General features: G+C 36.1%; 1 protein-coding gene across 1 annotated transcript; it reads right to left on the reverse strand.

Moving 5' to 3' along the window:
* Nucleotides 1–498: 498 nt before the first annotated feature.
* Nucleotides 499–22,215, reverse strand: LOC309486293 (poly(rC)-binding protein 3). Its single transcript, XM_082153529.1, has 15 exons — nucleotides 20,115–22,215; nucleotides 19,812–19,877; nucleotides 18,094–18,172; nucleotides 17,241–17,361; nucleotides 15,458–15,481; nucleotides 15,279–15,311; nucleotides 13,852–13,968; nucleotides 12,737–12,868; nucleotides 10,538–10,666; nucleotides 10,084–10,173; nucleotides 8,508–8,549; nucleotides 6,971–7,046; nucleotides 6,053–6,105; nucleotides 5,138–5,307; nucleotides 499–3,426 (listed from the first exon to the last, which is right to left on the reverse strand). Exons 4-15 carry the CDS (start codon nucleotides 17,322–17,324, stop codon nucleotides 3,069–3,071), a joined length of 1,308 nt encoding a protein of 435 aa, XP_082009655.1. The 5' UTR covers nucleotides 17,325–17,361; nucleotides 18,094–18,172; nucleotides 19,812–19,877; nucleotides 20,115–22,215; the 3' UTR covers nucleotides 499–3,068.
* Between the last annotated feature and the right edge of the window lie 127 nt (nucleotides 22,216–22,342).

Here is a 22,342-nt window from a genome sequence, read left to right on the forward strand (position 1 = left end):
CTGAGATGAATAGCATTCAGCCTGTCACAGTGTCTGTTCTCCAGTAAACCAGTGAGTGCTGATGACATTTACAAAAAAGCAAACATCCACCAGAAACAAATGGTTGATAAGCAGGACAAAATAAGCTCTCCAAAAGACAAACATGAATCACATACAGGGCATGAAAACAGCTTTCCCCATGAGGGAATGTACTTCCAGGTTCTTAGAGACCAGCGTACTTTTACCAGAATAACCCTGTTTTAAGCACTGCATGTATTATTGAAAGACTCACGGCAGCAGATATGCATCAGCACCATGAAAACTATTTTCTTTTACCTTTTAACTTCAATCACAACAGGTCAGGCACTGAAATGCAAGGAAATAGGGAATTAAAAAAGTATAATTTCATTAAAAGTTGTATAAATGCAATGCCAAGGCATTTTCTTTGAAGAAAAGTCATCTTTGGATATAAAATTAAACCAAAAGAGTGCGAGTACTATTAAAAAGCTGTTTTTTAATTAAAGTCAAATGTCAAAAGCACATTGATTTGTCATACTTTAACAGTAAAATGTGTACAGAATTTCAAGCAATCTAAAATCAAACACAAATACATGTCACATTGAATGGTTGAAACTACAGTTACAGCGCATCTGTTTAATACACAGCTTTCAAGTTAGAAAACAATTTACATCATGTAGCCAGGATTTCTTGAGTAGTGTCTGAGTCCATAAGAGTCCACTATGTCTTTAGGGTATTCCAATCAGAGATTAATGTTTAGCTGTAAATGTTGCACTACAGCCTCAGACTTGCTATCACTGAGGACAGCCTAGGAGGAAAACACACAATCATACAGAACAACAGATCAAATTATTGTTAAAAACAGTTGTACATCTGATAATTAGCCCTGCTGGGCATAAGAAGCATATAGATCTGCTGTCACAGTTTCATAGTGTCATTGTTTATCTTAGCTTAGAGAAAAAGAACACCTTTTAGTAGATATTGCTTTACATTTAACACAAAGTATAGGTTTTACTAGAGCTTTTCAAACTTGTGTCCTGGGACCAGGGAGTTGCAAGGGAGTACTATGGGGGTTCAAAGAAAATCAGAGAGAAAAAAACAAACAAAAAGATGTAAAATACATACACTACCGTTCAAATGTTTCGGGGTTTTTTTTCTTACGTTTTTGAAAGAAGTCTCTAATGCTTATCCAGGCTGCATTCATTTAAGGTACAGTAAAAGCAGTGATACTGTGAAATATTACAATTTAAAATAACTTTTCTATTTTATTATGTTGTAAAATATCATTTTATTTAATGTTCTGTGATTTTCAGCATCATTAATCCAGTCTTCAGTGTCACATTATCCTTCAGAAATCATTCTAATATGATGATTTGCTGCTCAAGAAACATGTCTTATTAGACAGTTGTGCTGCTTAATACTTTTGTGGAAACCTTTACACTTTTTAATCAGGATTCTTTGATGACAGCATTTATTTGAAATGGAAATCTTTTGTAATATTATAAAGTCTTTAGTGTCACTTTTGATCAATTTAACGCATTCTTGTTGAATAAAAGTATTAATTTCTTTTAAAAAAGGCATACTGACCCCAAATGTTTGAACAGTTACGGTCAACATGTATACCAACATGTTATAATTAAGATGTTAAATATTTTTCATGGCCCTTATTATCCTTATAAAACTGCTTTGCAACAATATTCATTGTGAAAATCACTATCAGTAACTTAAATTAAATTGTTCCTCATGTTTACACATCCAAGTAGTTATTCACCGATGAACCTTTTCCATGTGAATATTTTCCAGATATTATTTTAAATAGTTTGTTTTTTCATTAATTCAGTGGCAATATAAAAACCAATTATTTAATTTTGAAAACAATATATCACTTTTTTTCCCCACACAGTATAAATAGGTTTTAATACATGAAAATATAGAGCTGCTAAATATATTAATTCAATCATATCAGGGGGTCCATGGTATTAAAAGGACCCATTGTCCCCCCTCTGATGCCCTGCTGTGCCTTTGTTTTACTGTAATTTTCTCTGCAGTGTTAATAAAAAGGGTTTTTGCAAAAAAGTATATTGATGTATGTTTTGACAATGTTATAGTAGGTTACAGTCAGAATAACATCATCAGTATGAGAGGCAGAGCATCACACCCTCTTTTAAATTACTTTGTATATTGCATTGCGATACAATAACAATGATGACAGCCATTCTAATCAGCACATTTCAGATCGCTTTAAGATATATTTATCTAAGAAACACACACGCACAACACCGTGAGCTGCATAGTAACAATAAATCAAGTTCTTGTTGGCTTTGGCTTTTCTAAAAAAAAACAAAAAACAGGAGCAGTGTCAGATAAATTATATGGAGCGAGATGGATATCTAAAAAATTTCAGAATGAAACGGCAAACAAAATGGAAGACAAAATGAGGAGCGATTCATCTTGTCATGCACTCACCATTCCTAGTTTGTGAAATATTGCACAGAGGCTATATTATGCCCTTTTACAAAGTCTTGATTTTGTTTTTGGGGTCTACTAGATTCTGTTTTCATGCTTGAATGTTCAAAAAATGTCATTATTTTTCAAATATTTCACATTGTTGCAGCACCTTATTTCCCAGTCTGTCAGTAACGCTCTGTTTAGTTCCTGTCTCTATGAAGCCCCTCCTTCCGAAAAGCACGATGTGCTCTGATTGGTTGACTGAACCTGTGTATTGCGATTGGTCAACCACTTTGAGTGTGTTTCAGAAAATGTCACCCCCCTTACCATAACCGCGAGTTTCAACACACTACTAACGCAACTCAGCCAGGCCTATGGCTTGGGTGGGAATTATTTAAATGAGGAATATTTAGATGTGTTTGTTACTGATATGGAGAATAACTCCTTTTGGAGTGACTTTGCAGACCTTTTGCTCAAACATCAACATTACAGATTAAAGAGATTTGAAAATGTAAAAAAAAAAAAAAGAGGGGGCAGTGAGAGACACTCTCAATCTACTTAATATTAATGAACGAATAACAAACAGATACAACATAAATGGTGAGATAATAGACCATAGCCGCTCAGTATGGGGCAAACTTCTGCCGATCAGATTTTTTGATGCCGGATGAGGTGGGAATCTTTGCGGTGTAGGGGTTGAGGCCGGCCGGGAGGCCTGCGGAGGCAGCCGCGTGCACTGCCAGCAGGGGGACGCTTTTCATGCCAAACAGACTGGAAACAGGCAATGCGTAGTGGGCACTGGGGAGGGAGGACATGGACGAGGGGGAGTGGACATTAATAGAGGAGGGAGCAGCCAGCATGGCCATGGAAGAGGGTGTGGAGGCGGAGGAGCTGGACTGGGGGAAGCCCAGGCTGAGGTCGATAGGTGTGCTGGAAGAGGAGGACGATGCAGCCTGGATGCTCAGTTTAGCCATCTCTAAACTGCAAACACATTCAGATCCACGCAAACAAGGAGGGACGTGAGGACAAGTGTGTGATTAATTGAGGGGTTACGGGTGCACACAAGAGGAGAGAGTGACATGGGACGGGGGTGAGAGAAATAGAGAAAAGAATAATCAATTTAGGGAATGTTATGTGTTACAAGAAGGAATAATAATAAGGGTTTAACATGCCTGGATGAGAATTAATAAAGGAGTGCCAAATGGGATGAAACAGACCACATGACCGCTGTCTACAATCTACATATTACACCATTATGTAAAATAGATTGTGGGAAAAGAATAGTTCATCCAAAAATGTACGTTTTGTCATTGTGTTTACTCACCCTCATGACTTACTTTCTTCTGTCAAACACAAAAGGAGAAATGTTGTAGAATGTACTGGCTGCTCTTATTTTCACCATATAATGAAGCGAAAGGGGACTTGGGTTGTCAAGATTCACAATGAAAGGATATACTGTACACTATATTCCTGTGTATTCCTATAAGTCTTATGAATCATGTAGTTAATGTGAGGAAAATGCCAAAATTTAAGTTGTTATTCTTCTCCTCCACTGTAGCTCTCAAATTAAATATGATGGCAGATGTTACATTTGGCATTAATGCATTTGGTCATGAAACTAATTAGAAACAACTGATGTGATGCGTTGAAAGCCACGCTATTTGATTTTAAATACAATGATTTAATAAGGGTTTAATTGAATAACGTTTTACTTCACACAGAGCTGTCTAATGGCTTCAGAAGTTTTGGAATATACACTACTGTAAAAAAGGGTCGGTAACATTTAAAAAAAATATGCTCACCAAGGCTGCTCGTATGCTCACCAAGGCTGCATTTATTTGATCAAAGATACAGTAAAAACAGTAATACTATGAAATAATTAAATAAAAAAGGTTTCATTCCTGTGATAGCAAAGCTGAATTTTCAATTAGGTAAACACTTCAAAATAGGCCAAAGGCTCTAACAATGAAAGAGAACCACCAATTGAAAGATAAAACCACTGCTGTAATGAAAAAGTGGCAAACGTTTCAGTCCTAGTTAACAATAGGCATTGGGAAAGGTCACATGTGACCGAAACGTTTGTTACTTCTTCATTAAAGCAGTCCTTTTATTTTGCAATTGTTAGAGTGTGTGGGCTTTTTTTTTTAAGTGTCCCTAATTGGACTTTTTGATCTATACATCTCATTTGGAAAATTTATAAGGCACAGTGAGGTCCTGACATTTCTAAAGCTGAATTTTCAGCAGCCATTACTCCAGGCTTCAGTGTCACATGATCTTTCAGAAATCATTCTCTGCTGATTTGCTGCTCAAGAAACATTTCTTCTTCTTATTATCAATGTTAAAAACAGTTGTGCTGCTTAATATTGTGATGGAAACCATGATACTTTTTTTTTCAGGATTATTTAATGCATAGAAAGTTCAAAAGAACTAGAATGTTTTTGTAACATTATAAATGTATTTACTGCCACTTTTGGTCAATGTAAGTTGGGGTTTTATTTTGTGTGTCTTTTTTGTGTTCAACTGTCACAGTATGGAAAAGTGAAGATTCTTCAATAATTCTTTTGTGTTCCACAGAAGAAGAAGAAAAAAAAAACAGCATACGGATTTGGAATGAAATGAGGGTGAGTAAATGATAACAGAATTTCATTTTGACTGAGCTATCCGTTAAAATTGTGAGAGGGAAAGGTCTCACCTTGCACTGATGAGGTACTGAGCCACGCTGATGTTGGCTGGAGAGCCTGTGATGGTGACGTGGCGCACTGCCGAACCGTCTGTGGCTCCGGCAATTTTGATCTGGGCACCAGACATCTGGCGAATCTCATTGATCTTACTGCCCTGTCTGCCAATGATGCAGCCTATGAGCTGAGAGACAGAGAGACAGACGGGAGAGGGGCAAACAACATCTGGACATTAAAAGACTGGAGACTGATAGTGAACCTCTAGGACATGGAAGTTGTTTTTCTCTACTAAATGGCATGCCTTGAATTTTACTAAATAAATTCTACAATAACAGATACTTTAATCAGTGTAACAATGTGTCATGGGACAACATGATAGTAAAGCATACATTTTAATTTGAATGGCCCCATTTGAAAACCTAAGATTCACTTACAACTGAATAAATGTATTTGCAATAAAAACAAAATATCAAACCAAGTGGTTTGTATTTTAAAGTAAGATATATAAGGCAAGAAGACTTTAAGCAAAACACCAAAAAAAGGTGTCAAGTGAAATATTTTAGTACACTAAAATTATTATTATTATTATTTTTAATCAAATAAATGCAGTCCTAGTGAGCATAAGAGACTTCTTTCAAAAACATTACTAAATCTTTAAAATTGTATTATTAAATATTAAAAACAACTAAAAAAATTGCAAACATAAATACCCTTGATTTAGGTAATTGCAAAAATGGCATCCTTTATAATTCTAATGTATTAATAATTTGCACATATATTTTAGATAATGCAATGATATTTAAACAATTGAAGTGTGACTCAAGAGTCCAAATACTTTTTGGGGCCACTGTACACAACGATAACTGCAACAAACATTATGCTTAAGTTAAGTGTATTATTTGATCCTAAATCTATATCACATAACTTACGTCGTTGGGTATGCTCAGCTCATGAGAACTGGTTGCAAAGGAGGCCTCCAGACCTATGCAGGGAAATGGGAAGGTAAGCAAAAGACAACCTAATGGCTGACCAAAAATTTTATTTAGAATTTTTTTATTTTAACATTGCTACACTGCCACTGAGACTGCTCAAATAAAATCGAAAAATATCACATTAAAATTACACAATGTATAAAAGCATTAATGCTGCTTCGGTACATGAGTCATGAATGAATTTCTGATAAATTCATGCTTGCCTGGGATTCAAAAACACCCATAAAAGCTTTTCCAGGAAAACGCAAATTATCGGAAACGTCTATGGAGAGGCTGTTTCTCTTCAACTCCCTATTTCCATAGTAGTAATTATGGGCTGGCACTTGCAATGTGTGGACTCTGTTTGTCATGATAAATGTGGGCTGCTGTGAGAGTGGGCTTCAGGTTTGCTTAGGAAAATGCTGGCGGTTTGAACAGGTCAGGGGTATTGTGGAGGTATGGAGTGACATGAGGGGGGAAGAATGTTAAATGTTCATGATGAGTTCACATATAAGGAGAAAGAGGGGTGACACATATGCATCACATAGCCGTCATGATGCTGTCGTAGATTCCTTTGACAGCTCAAAGCAGCCATCAACGGCTGGCATCCGAACACAGACTAAGCTATCGGGACTGGTTAGTGGTCGTATCATGGCACGGCATGTGCGGCATTGTGCTGGAAGTGTTATGATATTTTTTTGCCTTACCACAAAATGGCTTCGCCCTCATTTTCTTCAGAGTGGAAAAGTAGAACATGCGGTGGTCAGACATGACAGACGAAAGAGCGGAGAGGGAAAGAGACAGATCGAGAGAAAGACAGGCAGAGAGACAGACAAAGGGAGAGACAGACTTCCCTGGGGAGTTTTGGGTACGTACCAGGGAAGGTGGGGTTGCTCTGCCCAAGGGAGGTAAGGGGGATATGCTGCATAGCCAACTGGTGAAGCTTGGTCAACTGCGGGGGCAGGAAGGGAGGTTAGAACTAGCCAATCAAAATGGAATTATTTCAGAGGACACTCACATCTACAGACAGAACAGCACCCATATCAAGTCTCAAAATTGGATTAGTTATCAGGTCCCCCTCTGGACTTACCGTCCACCCCTCCAAATAATGTGATCGAAAAACCTGATTTGCATTTCCTGAAGGGAATTCAAGTGTTTGCAAGGTAGGAAAAGGATTGTGTTAAAGTGTGAGGTACGTTTAGGCTCTGCAGTCGTCATGACACACGTCTGGTTTTCTGCCAGCTGTCTGTGAGAATCAACAGACAATGTGACACCGGCTTTGCAGTTTAGAGGTAGTGTTACATGTGTTACATACATTCAGGACCAATCACAAGTCAGATTGCAAATAGATGAAAGAAAAGAAGACCGATCACAATTGGTTATGCAAATAGTATGATTACGTTATCACCGTTGGTTATATTTTTATTGCCAAACAAGTCAATGGGACATTTTCATATTAATATAAAATGTATTAAAAAATTATAATTTTTTACAAACTAAAAATATATTACACAATCTTCTAAACAAAGTCTCAATGATCTGGAAGTCTGTATTTTATGGTTAAATACCTGCAACTTTACTGTATATCTCACATTGACTTTATACCTCACAATTGCTACTTTATATTACAGTGTGACTATATCTCACAATATAAAATTTTGACTTTTTCATACCTGCAACTTTACTGTTTATCTTGCATTGATTTGAAACCTTGCAATTGCATCTTTATAATTCACAATGTGATTATATCTCGCAATGTGACTATCTTACAATTGCAACTTTTTTTAAATTAACTGCAACTTTACTGTATATCTCGCATTGACTTTAAGTCTCGTAATTGTACCTTTACTGTATGTCACAATTTGACTATATCTCGCATTGTGACTTTATATCTCACAATTGCAACTTGAATTGAGATGGAAATGTTCTAACAAGAGTTTGTATGGTGAATAGATTGATTGCAGAAGATTACTTCTTAGTTTTAGGGATTTAAAACAAACCCTAACTAGTTAGAAATTAGTAACTGTTTAGGGTTTTATCAATACCGTGCTGCTTTGCAACCATTGTAATTATAGCATTTTATGTGAGTGTTTCATTAAACACATATTGTTTACTTATGTCTTAACCAAGGATATGAAACCGATTTTCAAGTAACCGATTTTAGTGATGCCAAATAAAAGGTCATAGACAGAGAGCATCTTCGTTCCTTATGCCTCTGATATCCTCGCTCGAAGGAAGGTAGTGGAGGCTCCAGTGTGACCAGAGGGACAGGGATATTAGCACTTAGGTGTGTGTGAGGAATGCAGTGGTAGAAATGTGGTTGTGTCAGGGGTGGGATGTGGCTCGGGCACTGCAGTAATGTTGTGAAGTGTGCTGTGAATGATACTGATCAGACAGTGGGACTAAAACTCACGTCTTGGGGTGGAATGGCAAACTGTCCTGGAATAGCAAATGCCTGTGAAACAGATAACACATTTAGGTTAGTAAAAATAATAACAGCCAATTTGCTCCTTGGTCATTAGTCACAGCTGACATGCTATGCCCATGGACCGCCTGCTGTCTATTTGATGCATATTTCATTAAAAACCTAGAAAACCTTTGTGGAAATCAAAAGTGTAAATCAGAATTCAAATAAAATAGTGTTTAAAGGCCAATTCACACTGCACCGACAGAAGCCGACAGATGCGACAGACACTTTGTCGGGTTTTGTTGGATCATTTAGTTATCCCTGTCGGCGTCTGTTGGCGCTCATTTTTTCCGACTGAACATGTTGAATCGGCATTTGTTGGGTTGTGAAATGCCTGAGTAAAGTACTGTAATCTTGTGATTGTCTGTGTTAGTTGGCGCAGTGTGAATTGGCATTAAAAAGTATCACAGGTTGATATTATGAGCACTTTTGTAAAATAACTAATAATTGGATTTTCCATGGTTTGCCAGGTTAGTGGTTTCAAATCTTGTTGATACACTTAGTATATTAGTTATCCACAAGCAAACCTATTTTGCTGTGTAAAATAATCAGTAAGTTTTGATCATCAAGTCTACACAGGTTTCTGTATAACCAGACTGCTGATCCATATTTTCACTTTTTTAGATGCTTTTAATAGTTGTAATTACTAAATTTCACATAAATTCACCCCTAAAGAATGCGTAAAACAAACAGTGGTTGGTTGCTTTGTTCATTTTACAGTGGGGAGCTCTTGGCCAGAATAAGCTGCAAAGTGGACCAGACTTTACACTACAAGTCAAAGTCTGTCCATGTGAGACTTCTTTGTCATTAACATATTTAAGAGTGCCAGGTGGAATTATGACTAAACTATGTTAAATTCTTCCTAATGTAACCACAAGGGGGCATCACATGAACATCCCATGCAATCACCAGATGTAGCAAAAAAAAACAAAAAAACAAAATACGGAACTTAACTGCTTCTTAGCATTTTAATCCTCCAGACAAATGGAGCTTGTAGCTGACATGATTTTTCATTATACGGACAACTAGCCTTTGCAATCCTCACCTCAGTCAAACTAAATGTCATGATCACTCAAATGAACAACAGAAGCCCTTTGGATGACATACCAAGAGGAGATGTCAAAAATAAAGGGTCAGAGTTAGTATTAATTTGTATTTTTCACAAGATCTGAATAGAATAGAATACTGATGAATGAATTGTTTAGTCCAGCTATATACAGCTGTGTTTACAAAGATTAGTCACAAGCTTACCAATTCAAACACCTACAGATCTGAATTAATGATTAAAAGTCAGTCTGATCTGCATGTTCAAGAGCACTTGGAAAGGTCCAATGGCCCCATTGGTGACTGTATTACTGATTGCATCTGTGGGTTAGATTTATTCTGCCAGCTGATCTCGCAAAATAATTAGTATAAATATCCACAGTCAGAGTGTCCCACTGGCACTGCTGGGAACTATGAAACATTACTGCTTGTGAAGTGTTGTTTCGATTCTGTGGTTTCTGATGGATGGAGAACTCACCGGCGCAGCATGTGTTTGCGACAACACTGTGTGGCTGCCACCTACGGAGGGTTTGGGTCGGTATGGAATGGTGGCTCCTTTAGGTGGCGACTAAATAAGGGAGATAAACAGTCAAGACAAAAGCAAAGGCGTTTAGTCAGTATGTTTCTAGAACTCTGTTAAGCCTCACTGGATTTCACTGTTCAAAGCCCAAAGTTAATGCGGGCCAGGGAAAAGCCTGCAAAACAAAGGCATCCAAGGTTGGATTCTGGGAACTAATGAAGCAAGCAGGGACATTTAACATGTAGGCTAGTGCATGCGCTCAAAGCGAATGCAAATGAAGTGTGAAGGTGAAAAAGACCTGGAGAAGATTCCCCCACCTCTGAAATAACATTTAGGCACAAGGCAAATCATGCATAATAGCACAGATTTTCAATTAAAAGATGGATGGATTTTCACGTGCACGCTCACAAACCTCCAGCATGATGGTGCAGATGTGTTTCACACACTGTGTGATGGCGTGGGGGGTTCCTGAGATGGTCACGGCTCTCTCAGTCGAGTCAGGCAGTAGGTCTCCTGCGACCTGGACCTGGGCACCTGTGCTCTGACACACAGCAACACTTCTGGTCAACACATGCTGGGCAGGATGATTAGTAAAGCCACAAATGGCATCATTATTATTTCTTAAATAGAAGGTCATTATCCGCCCCACATCTGCGGTTCTTGGTCACCATTGAAATAAGTTATAATTATGTATGTTATCTTTAAGCTTCTGATAAAAAAAAAAAAAAGTCCATGTATAAAAAAATTTGCCTAGCAACAAAATTAGCACTGCAATGGTATTAAAATAACATTACTTTTGAAAATCTTTTGTGGTTATTTTGACTACTCCATTGGGTTTTGTATTATAAATAGTGCGAGTTGTGTGTTCACACTGAAAATTCCAAAAAGAAAAAGTGCACTTTAGAAACCTGGAGAATGCATGAATTAACCGGAAAAAGAAAGTGTGGAATGTTGGTCAGTGAGTCATTTGGGACACAACTACAAGATGGCACCAGTTGCGTTTGTATGAAACGAGAGATGCTGTGCATCCAAAACTGCATTACTACATTTAAAGAGGAATGAACTTTGCGACAGTTTGTTCAGTGAACAGTATGTTCCATATATAATACATTTCACAAATAATAACAAAGAAATGGCAAGTAACACATAAATGTTAACCTTTGAAGTAGAAATACTGAAATAGTATTTTCTAGTAAAATGTACTCCAATAGTCCATTTTATTGACAACTTCGAAAAATCTTTTTTTACAGTGTATATTGTAACGTCAGTGTTGTACAGTGTAACTGTCATGTGACATTGTACATTTCTACTAAATTTTGTGGCCAAAAAAGGTCCATTGAAGTCACTTTAAAACCAAGAAGCTTTCTTTTGGTAAACGCAATGAATTCATGTGAACGACTTCAACCCATCGCAAAAAATTTGAGGTGAAAGTTTTCACCTGCATGCGAAATTCACGGTCGTAAGGATTCATATTGAAATTGTGTGATTTTGCTCATGAAAATTGTGAAAGATTTATGACATACTGTATATTACTAATTCCACATACTGTTTTTCGCCTACTATATACTAGGCATATTCAAACAGTCCGCAGTGTTATACAAGAGAAAGCAGTGTCCATAATATACAGCATTTTCATAGACACTTAGGAGTATTAAGGAAATATCATGATGCGATTAACCAATCACATTAGATTGTTCCAGAGAGTTGTGATATGGATATTTTTGTAATATGGGATGTTGATATGGATGTGAGAATATGGGTGAGTGAATTTCTCATTTTGTTTGGTGAGTAGCATTTTTAAACTACAGTGTCAATATTGCACATATTAAAACAATTGCAGTAGGACTACTAATGATCAATTATAATTTTTCATAATGTAAGTTCACGGCATTGAGGAGGTTTACCAATTTTGATTGCTTTCCAAAGCCACTTGCAAAAAAAAGTGTGCTATACAGTCCCTTTTGGTGTTACAGCTATTCTTATGACTGACATTGTTATCGTCTGGCCAGTTATTTAGGTCAAGCTATTTGGATACTGTATATAAATGTGAGTCTATTTAGGCCTTGGTGGGCCGTCCTGTCCTAGACATTCATAGCAACTGGGAATAAAAGCAGCCAGTTCACCCCTCACAGCCCTCAGCAGTGAGGACAGCTATATTTATTCAATGTGATCCACCAGCCGAATAAAAAAACAAAGCCTTCAAGCAAAAGCCACTGTCCTCATGTCAATTTCAGCAGCTAAATGACAACAAATGGTTGGGCTTGTGAGATGGATCGCTTTGTTTTCCATCAACGAAAGCCATGAATAGATAAGTTTGAGGAAAAGTGAGGGAGTTCAAGAGTTTAGGAAATTACAGCTCAGGGGTGCAGCCGCCTCATAACGTGGATTTAGCGGAAGCCTGAGCCGAGCGGCCCCCTGTGCTCAGGAATAAAAAGTTCTGTCTTGATGAGGACAATCAATCATGCTGATGTTAAGTGTTTCTGCCTGCCGCAGAGGCAACGGAAACTAATTGTTTAACGGATCATTCGGTGCATCATCTGGGAGCCGCTGTGACCTGCATTACAAACCCTGTGCCTTTGCAAACAATTAAACTTCTACCTAGAATTTCTACCTCTCTGATCTCTTTGATCTTCGAGCCTCCTTTGCCAATGAGTGAACCGCACTGACTGGCAGGGAAGACGAGGCGCAGTGTCACAGGAGGCCTGCTTGTCACGGTGCTGTTTATCATGGATGCCAGGATATCCTGAAAGAAATGCATATATCAGAAAGCAGCTCAATTCAGCTCCTGTCATGTCATTGTGTCCTTTTTTAATAAAAACAAGTTTATAAGACAATTTTCAGGGATATGTGCTTACAGTGTTTGAAATTAAAGCTCTACACACAAAGTATTGACAGGATTTTACAAGATTCGTTTTTTTTTTTACAATAAAATACTGCATTTAGATGAGATCAATACATTTGCTGTGCTGTAGCAAAGTAAAAAATAACCATATCAAGCTGCATTGTGGGACAAAAGCGTAAATAGTTGTAAGTCAGTATTACAGTAATTAGTGTTCCCCTCGGCTGGGACCTAATTTACTTTTAATTCATTTAATTAAAAGCCTGTGTAATAGTGTTACAGAACACAATTGGTTGCGCTGTGCAACATGGAGAAAATAAAGCAAGTGACTGACTCATAATTCAGATCATATCTTGCAAACTTCAACATTGTAAGTTATAGAAATAATCATTTTAATAACAATTAAGGCAGGATGAATTACTATACTTTTTTAAATATGTATGATCTCTCTGCATTTAAAACTCGTTAACAATCAACCAACAAATATAATCACAAAAATAAGCATAAGTAAAATAAACAAGAACAACAGTATAATAAACCATCAAATAGTACAAAAAAGGCAACCGCATAATTTATGCATGGAATGCAGGCATATTATGGAAATCACACTATTAAAGTTAGTATCTAAATATCAAGTTCACTGTAATTCTGACACAGACAATTGTGATTCAATTGCATAATACTTCTATATCATTCACATCTACAGTAATCATTTAACTGTAACAGTTGTACAACCACTTCTGTAAAATGAATGGGAAAGTTTAGGAAATAGTAGCTAGGAATATACTGTAAGCCCACATAGATATTTTTACACTATACTAAAATCTAAATGAATCAAATCACCCATGGCACTATTGGCTCATTACTGCTGGAAAAAATCCACCTACCTCTTCAAACTTCTCTGCAATCATGGCAAAGGCTTTGAAGATGACCTCAGACGGTCCAGTGATGGTGACAATGCGCTCTGGACTGGAACCGTCTGATATATTAATCCGGGCTCCACTCTGAATCCACAGAGAAAAGCAGAGTTTTTGTGCTGCATCACATTTTAATTGATCAATCTGGCTGACAATTGCACCCTCTCCCAGTTAAATACCATATCATGCAGATAATAAGATGAGTTTGCTCAAACTGAAAATTATCCCATTTTTCTGCCGTCTAATTTTTTAAATACATGTGGCCACCCAAATTAGTTACTTTTAATCTTTATACAGCTATTCAGCATTAATAGTGTGAACTGCATGTCATATCAAAGCAATAGTCCATAGGCAGTGCTGGGTAGATTACTAACAAATTGTAGTTCATTACTGATTCAAAATTACATGACACAATAGTAACGTAATCTATTACGTTACCCATTTTAGGTAATGTAATCTGACTACTTTTGGATTACTTTTACATTACTTTTGCCCTAACTTATTTATCACAGTAAATTGAATAGGATAATTAATATGTGCCATATTGATATAAAAATATGAAGAGAAAGAAAATATAATCCATTCTTTATCAACAACATGAAGTGCATTATAACATTACATTAGTCAGGGTTTCCCAGACTGGGGTTTGTGAAGGAACTGCAGGGGGTTCCTGAATTTAATGAAAAGCTAAGTTAAATAAATCATAAAAATGTAAAAATAAAATAATTAATTTTAAAATAATCAAAATTATATTAACAATGTGTTTGAAAGAAAAATGCATTCCAAAGATATGGCAATACATGGTTAAATGACTTGCTGAGTAATAATTAAAATGATAATTAATGTGTTTGTCAGGAGTTGATTTGATATGCAATGTCGATATGCTTTGTGGCCTCTCAATTTTCCGTGTAATTATTCCTGACTAGTGGCTGGTCTGTCTGTGTAATTACATAAAACTAGAAGACTTTCTGAATTTATGTTCTTTTTTAGAAAGGCCCATTTAAAACATGAGAAGAAGATAAATTATGAATGGAGAATCAATATTATGAATGATTTACTGCCATTGTGTGAATATGTAATTATGTAATCACTGCCATTGTATGAATAATACGTAATTATGTAATCAATAAAAAGTAACTGTAGTCTGATTATGAGTATTATAATCTAATTATAAGTACAAAATAATTATAGTGTAGTAATAATAATAATTTTTGGAAACTGATTGTGTAATCCAGATTATATGTAACAAGTTACTACCCAGCACTGTCTATATGTAATAAGAAAAACATCAGTTTTAAAAACTTTAATATGGAAAATATTAAATTATGTTTTGATATTCGAGAATAAATTAAAAAAGATAAGTCTTTTTTAATCATGAAGATCAATGAAGCACTTACCTCCTCTCTCATTTTTTTGACAGTCTCTCCTTTCTAAAAACCAAACAAGGGAAAAATCATTTTAAAAGACTATCTGAATATAAAACGAATTAATTATGTCAGAATGTGTATATTAAGATTAGAGTGTAAGCCATATTAAACGCAATAAGAACAGTTCTTTGAGACTGAAAATTGTTTACCTTTCCAATGATACTTCCAACTTCCTAGAAACACACACACAACAAACAAATAAAAAATGTGGTTAATCTAAATGATTGCATGGTAAACTGTAGAACTACTGGATTATAGTGTTTCATCTGTCGTCTTAAAGGGTTTTCATATTCTACACTATATATACTATCAAAAGTTTGGAAAAAAATAAGATTTTTTAATGTTTTTGAAAAAAATGTATTATGCTCACCAAGGATGCATATACTGATAAAAAAAATACAGTAAAAACAGTAATATTGTAAACTGTAATATATTTTTTACTGTAAAATATGTTTTAAAATGTGATTTATTCCTATGATGGCAAAGCTGAATTTTTAGCATCATTACTCCAGTCTTCAGTGTCACATGATCCTTCAGAAATGTGTCGCTCAAGAAACATTTCTTCTTATTATCAATGATGAAAACAGTTGCTTAATATTCATGCTTAAACTGATCATTTTTTCAGGATTCTTTGAAAGTTCAAAAGAACATTATCTTTTGTAGCAGTATGTAACATTATAAATGTCTTTACTGTCACTTTTGATCAATTTAATGCGTCACGACTGGGCTGAGGAAGATGACGAGATTACGGGCAGCAGATCTAAATGCAGCGTAACTTTATTAAATAAAACAAAAGATTAGACCAGATTAGATTAGAGAACACGAAGAATAAACGTAACAGTGTGCTATGGCATTTGCGCACGAAGGTACCTTACGAAACAGTTTAATGATCGAAATAGAGCGAGCTTTGGTGAAAACTAAACAAATATTACATTACTACAGTAGTCATTTCTCACTAGAAATGACATCGGAAGTGGAAAACGTTGGTCAAAAACATTAATTTGCACACAAACTGATCAGCAACTTTCAGATGCCATCTTTCTTTTTCTAGCTCAACTGTCACAGAATGGAAAGCACAGGATTGTGGGATATCAAAGGCAGTGAAGGAGACATCTATTCTGCCTTCAAAAATCCATCAGATGAAGCTATCTCAGTCAGATGTGCCTTGATGCATTCCTACCTTGGAATGCATCCTCCGACGGCAGCATTTTTAAGTTTATACTGAATCTTTACAGAAACAGGTGTGTGTAATCATTCAATGAGCAACCATGACAACAGAAGAAACATAAGAAAGGAAACACAGGAAATGACGATAGCAAGCTAAAAGCCCTTGAAACTCAAATCGTGACAGCGTCCTTGCTGAATAAAAATATAAAAAAAAATTTTTTTAAAGTATACCCCAAACTTTTGAATGGAATAAAGGAATATCAAAATTTTAAGCTGCAAAAACTGTTTTCAACATTGATAATAATAAGAAACATTTCTGGAGCACTACTGACAATTCAGCTTTGCCATCACAGGAATAAATTCAAATAGAATAAAGTTATTTTAAATTGTCGTAAAAAATTCACAATATTACTGTTTTGCTGAATGTTTGAAGACTTCTTTCAAAAGCATTCAAAAATAGCAATTATTCCAAACCTTTGTAATGAAGATAGGCAGAGATGTTCAAAAGCAGGAATATTGTGACTTAATTTCTTTTCATAAGAAAAGATGATTGCGTAAATGCCACTTTTATGCTGCCCATACTATTTCTGAATATGTCGTCTAAAATAACATTTTAGAATCAATTATATAGACGATCTGTAATCTAAAATGTCAATTCTAAATCTTTCTCAGGTACTGTATTTATTGCTTGACTGGATGCGCTTGCAAAACACAAGGCTGAAAGCAAACAAGTGCAGCTCGGTGAGGATTGGAGATGTGTCTTACCTTTCCATGCATTAGCAGGCGGATGGTGAGGGTGACATTTAGCCCCCCCTCCGATACTCCTCCCTCCTTCTCATTCATATTCATTCTTCTCTTGGGTCTAGATGCTTCAAACAGACTGTCTCTGTGCACACAAACAGACAAATTTACCCATTCAGTCAGAGCAGATATGAAATGAATTACAGTGTGCAAACATTTCAGCCTTGAAAACTCATAATTCTCTCCCATTACCCCTCTCAGCTGTAAATGTCTATTCAGTCGTGTGTTGGTTTTGTTTAGCTGTAGGTACCTGTTGTTGTGCTCTGACATTAAGTTGGGTTTTTGGACTCGGGTGGGAGAGGACCTGCCTCTAACGTCTCTAATGGTTCTGCTTTAATAGAAGTGGTGTGACCGTGTTTGATAAGACTCAAAAGAGCCACTTGTGTCTTTCTAGGCCTGTGGATCAAGTGACGTTTGTGTGACCATGTCTAACAAGGCCCATTAATTCATCAGTGAGGGAACACAATGTCGCCTGTTCCCAAATTCCGCACATCTCCGAGCACTTTATAACAGAGCTTTTTACCATCTACATCTAAATCGATTCTAAGCCAGATGAGATCGCAGAGAACATTCATGGGTGAAACTAAAAAATGAGTCAGCATTAGATCAGAGGAAGTGTTAGTGGATTGTTTTAAATTTCCCTTTAATGAGGCCTTATTCATTCCTTATATTCCTCTAATGAGGCCCTGCAGCTATATGACAAATAATTGAATGCATTTTCTTTATTTATCAGATCTATTATTCCAATTGAGTCCCGATGCCTTCGTTTGTTAGCCCTCTTTGAAAACTACTGCTTTTGAAATGTTTTCAGACTTACATAAGCTGTTAAGTGGAACGTGGTTCCTCTTTCCATGACACTCCAGCAGCAGAGGAACTTGCTAAAGAGATGTGAACAGCTGAATAGATTAAAAGAGAAAGAAATGTTACATGTAAAGATTTATATTGTTAGAAATGATTTCCATTTTGAACAAATGCTGTTCTTTTTAACTTTTTATTCCTCAATGAATACTGAAAAAGTATCACAGGTTCCGAAAAAATATTAAGCGGCACAACTGGTTCTTACATTGATAATAACTGAGCATCAAATCAGCATTTTGGAATGATTTCTGGAGAATCATGTGACACCGAAGACTGGGTAATAATGCCTGACGAAAATTCAGCTTTGCATCACAGAAATAAATTACATTTTAAAGTATACTAAAATAGAAAACCATTATTTCACAATATTACTGTTTTTTTACTTCTGTGAAATATCAAAACCAATAAAAGGGTTATTTGTTAAATTATGGTTATGCAAGTATTCTCAAAGACTGATAATGCAGTTCCCAGTCATGAACCAGACTAATTGAGTCATAGATTCAGCATACTTAATATGAAATACGGTGTCTGAATTTAATAATACATTTTTTAAAAAGCCGGTTCTTTTGTGTGGCTAATAGTTCTGTGCGGTTTCATCAGGTAAATGCATAAAACATGCTACCATCCTGTCTAATCCTCTAGGCCCGGATTTGTTTGGCTAATGCTAAGTCCCATTTGACCCATTTCTGTCTTTCCAAAGCTTGTCAACAGGCATCTGAAAACATTCTGCCATCATATAGCATAGCACTAATAAGCCCGAACATAGATATCACACACGCTGTATTTCACATGTCAAATGTGTTTATGAATCAGGAATTAAAATAATTTATGCCACTGGCATTGAAATGTTTATGTACCAAAAAAAAAATGTGGGAAATTGGTGACTCAGATTAGTGTTCAAAAAAGATCAGTCTGTTTTAAATACGTAATTCCAATGACTAAGCCTTTGTTGTTTGTGAACAGTGTTTTATGTTATATTAAACAATATTGTGAATTCAGTACATCGCGTTTAACGTCAAACTAAGAGTATGTTACAAGACAACAATGTACTAAAACGGATACGTTTTTCCTTTGAGTTTTTGCATTCAGACGACAACGCTGTTAAAAATCCGTTTACTTTGACACACAAAAACGACTAAAACATGGAAACGATAACGTTGTTGATAAAAAATGAAAAATAAATGTTTCAAAAAATGTCAAAAGTTCGCATTTTTAGGCCCCCAAACTGCCATTGTTATGTAAATTAACGATTAAAACGAATTAAAAAGTTTAGTGTAAACAGACGCTAAATTTTATTTTAAAAAACTCATCTTTAACTAAATCTATCGATGAATATGTCCATTCAACAACAATAATATGTAATATTACTTCCCAAATTTAGAACAATATTTTGGAAAAATTATGTTTGTATTTATTAACATTAAAATCATTTATAATTAGTGTTATATTATATTATTAAAAACAACTCAGCGTTAGGCTAAAGAATATCGTATAATATGTATATATAGACAAAATATACATAAAGTATATGAAAGATATAGGTAAACAACAGTTTTCCCTTAGTCAAAGATGTACAAGAACACTGTTGTTGCCAGAAAAGCATTAACACGCCTATTTGTTTCTTTTAGAAGTCCCTGCGCGTGATGAGCAGCTTTGGGTTGAAGTTAGCAAACTGACCTGAAAGTGATGGAGGTTGAGACGGCGCGAAGATGCCAGTTACACTCTTCACCGGCTCTTCTTACCCTGTCAATCCAGGATGAGTTAACGTTTGCGGATCCAGAGTGTGTATGATTCCCTTAGTTCGGAGTTGCCCTCCTTTGTTGTCAGTTGTATTCAGAGAATGGACAGATGGCCTTGTGCCCGTACCTCTGGTCGACTGAGACTAGCTTTACTGTTTTTTCCCCCCTCTGGCTTAGCCTCTGATAAGCCTTTAGACCAGGCTACGTGAGCCCAGAGACTCTTTCAGTACTTAATACTTACGTATTTGATGCCACAGCACCTTCATCCCGAGAATGGATGGTCCCGGTAGTATTAAGGAATCCCAAGAAGAACAGAAGGCAACAGGTTTCCCATACATATGCAGCTGCAATACAGACAGCTGACCTCGTCAGGGAATATATTCACAGGAAAAAGACAGAAATGTTTAATTGTGTGTCCCAAGAGACACATCTTGAAATACATTGTCCATTTTGGTAAGACAATATGCATGGATAATGAAATTTGAAGGACACAGAGAAAGAAGAATATGCCCAAAATGCTTAGCCGACACCCCCAATCAACATAAGCATCTCCAAATTGACTGTGTCACATCATTATGGACAGAAAGACACAAAGTCTCTGTGGCCGGATTCCCATCCCCCACACCAAGCATCTACTCCTGCTAATGAGGCCAAAGTCCTGTGAAAACAATGTGGGCCTTTAACAGAAAAAGATGCACTCTGCTCGCCAGCAGAATTTCAAAGTGAATGAATTAGTGGAGCAGAAGTGGCATATTTAATCACTGCCTGCTGTCTGGGATGGAAATGAACAATGGTCTCTGTGGATCTCCTTTCCCTCTCTGCATATGTGTTGATAAATAGTGTAAAATCAAGTTCTAAAACTGTGTTACATGACAGTGTTGTTATCATTAAAGGGATCAGGACATAGATTTTTTTATTTTTTTATTATGTCAATATGTTTCTTTTATAATGTTAATAAGGTTTTTTTTTGCACAAAAAACAAATATACATTTTCAACCTTCATTCTGACCATCTGTCTGAAAAGATACGTTTTTAAGCGAAGTGGCTCCTTAGAGGCTTGTCAGTAAATGGCCACTGTTATGATTGGCTGACGTCATTACATGGGAAACAGTATCAACGTCCTCTCACTATTGCACGCGAGTAAGTGTTTTGAAAATATTATCCATATAAAACCGTCATTTACAGACAAAGCATTATGAAATCATTTACTTACGGTTTCTGATGCAGCTGCTGTCAGATCCAATCCAGTTGGCTGCTTCATCTTTCAACTAAAGTTTCTTAGCGAACTCTCCTCGTTTACAAACCAAAATGCTCCGAACAAACATATAATCCTCTCACGCGAACCGGGACACCATTAAATTAAACCATCCACTGTGGTTTCCAACTCTGGGAACTTTCTGAAGTCTGTACAGAGATGGACGCGTCAAAGCGAACGTTCTTTCGCTCTTCTATTTGTCCTGTTGTCGACAGACGCAAGTGCGTGGAGTGTGTCAGAAGCTGATGGTGCATCTGTATACTGTATCCAGTGTAGACAGCGGCAGTGATTATAATGGGTTCTATTTGCTTTAAATCCAGTGTAGGCAAATATCAGCCAATAAGCAACTGAATGCTATTGGCAGGGCCAATGCATGATGTGTGTGTGTGTGTGTCTGGCTCTGGAGGCAGTTATATGCAAATTTATTTGCCTGTGTGACATCACAGATCCTGCAATATCAAAACGAGCCATTTTTGGTGCTTGATTAAATAAATGCTTTGTTTATAAGGAGGAGGACGTTTTAAGCTGTGAAACTTGCAGGTACAAAGACCTCTTATATGTCAAAAGATCATGTCATGTCCCCTTTAACTAAAAGTACAACTAAAACTTAAACTATTAACAAACATTTTTGTCCATTTAAATAAAGCTGAAATAAAATAAAATAAAACTTAAACTAAACAAAATTAGAAATGTTGCATTAACTGAAATAAGTTGAAGTTGTACTAAAATTACAATACCTTTGCACTCTATCCATAAATCCCAAAATTGCTAATAGAACTGTTGTTATATTATAACATAAAGTGAATTGAGTGTTACTGTTTATCTATTTTTATACTTAAAACCCCCTGTAACATGTATTACTATGTCTTCTCTGGATCTTTTATTAGCTGCCGTAATTTTACCGGTCTCACAGGTCTCATTCTGAGTAGCCTATACATTATCAAAACTATTGTGACCTGAATTTTATCAAAGCCTAAAAACAGAAAAATAACAATAAATTTATGTTACAAAAGATCATAAGATTTACCATGGTAATAATAAAAAATAAATAAAAAAAAAACATGCAGAAACCATGGTTCGTAAAAGGGAAATGGTTGGTAAGATTTTTTTTAATGTTTTTGAAAGAAGTACAAACCAAGTCATTTTGTGAAATGTATTCCTGTGATTGTAAAGCTGAATTTTCAGCATCATTTCTAAGTATAATTAGGCTAAAT

The sequence above is a fragment of the Leuciscus leuciscus genome (assembly GCF_965113295.1).
Source record: "Leuciscus leuciscus genome assembly, chromosome: 22".
NCBI lineage: Eukaryota > Metazoa > Chordata > Actinopteri > Cypriniformes > Leuciscidae > Leuciscus > Leuciscus leuciscus.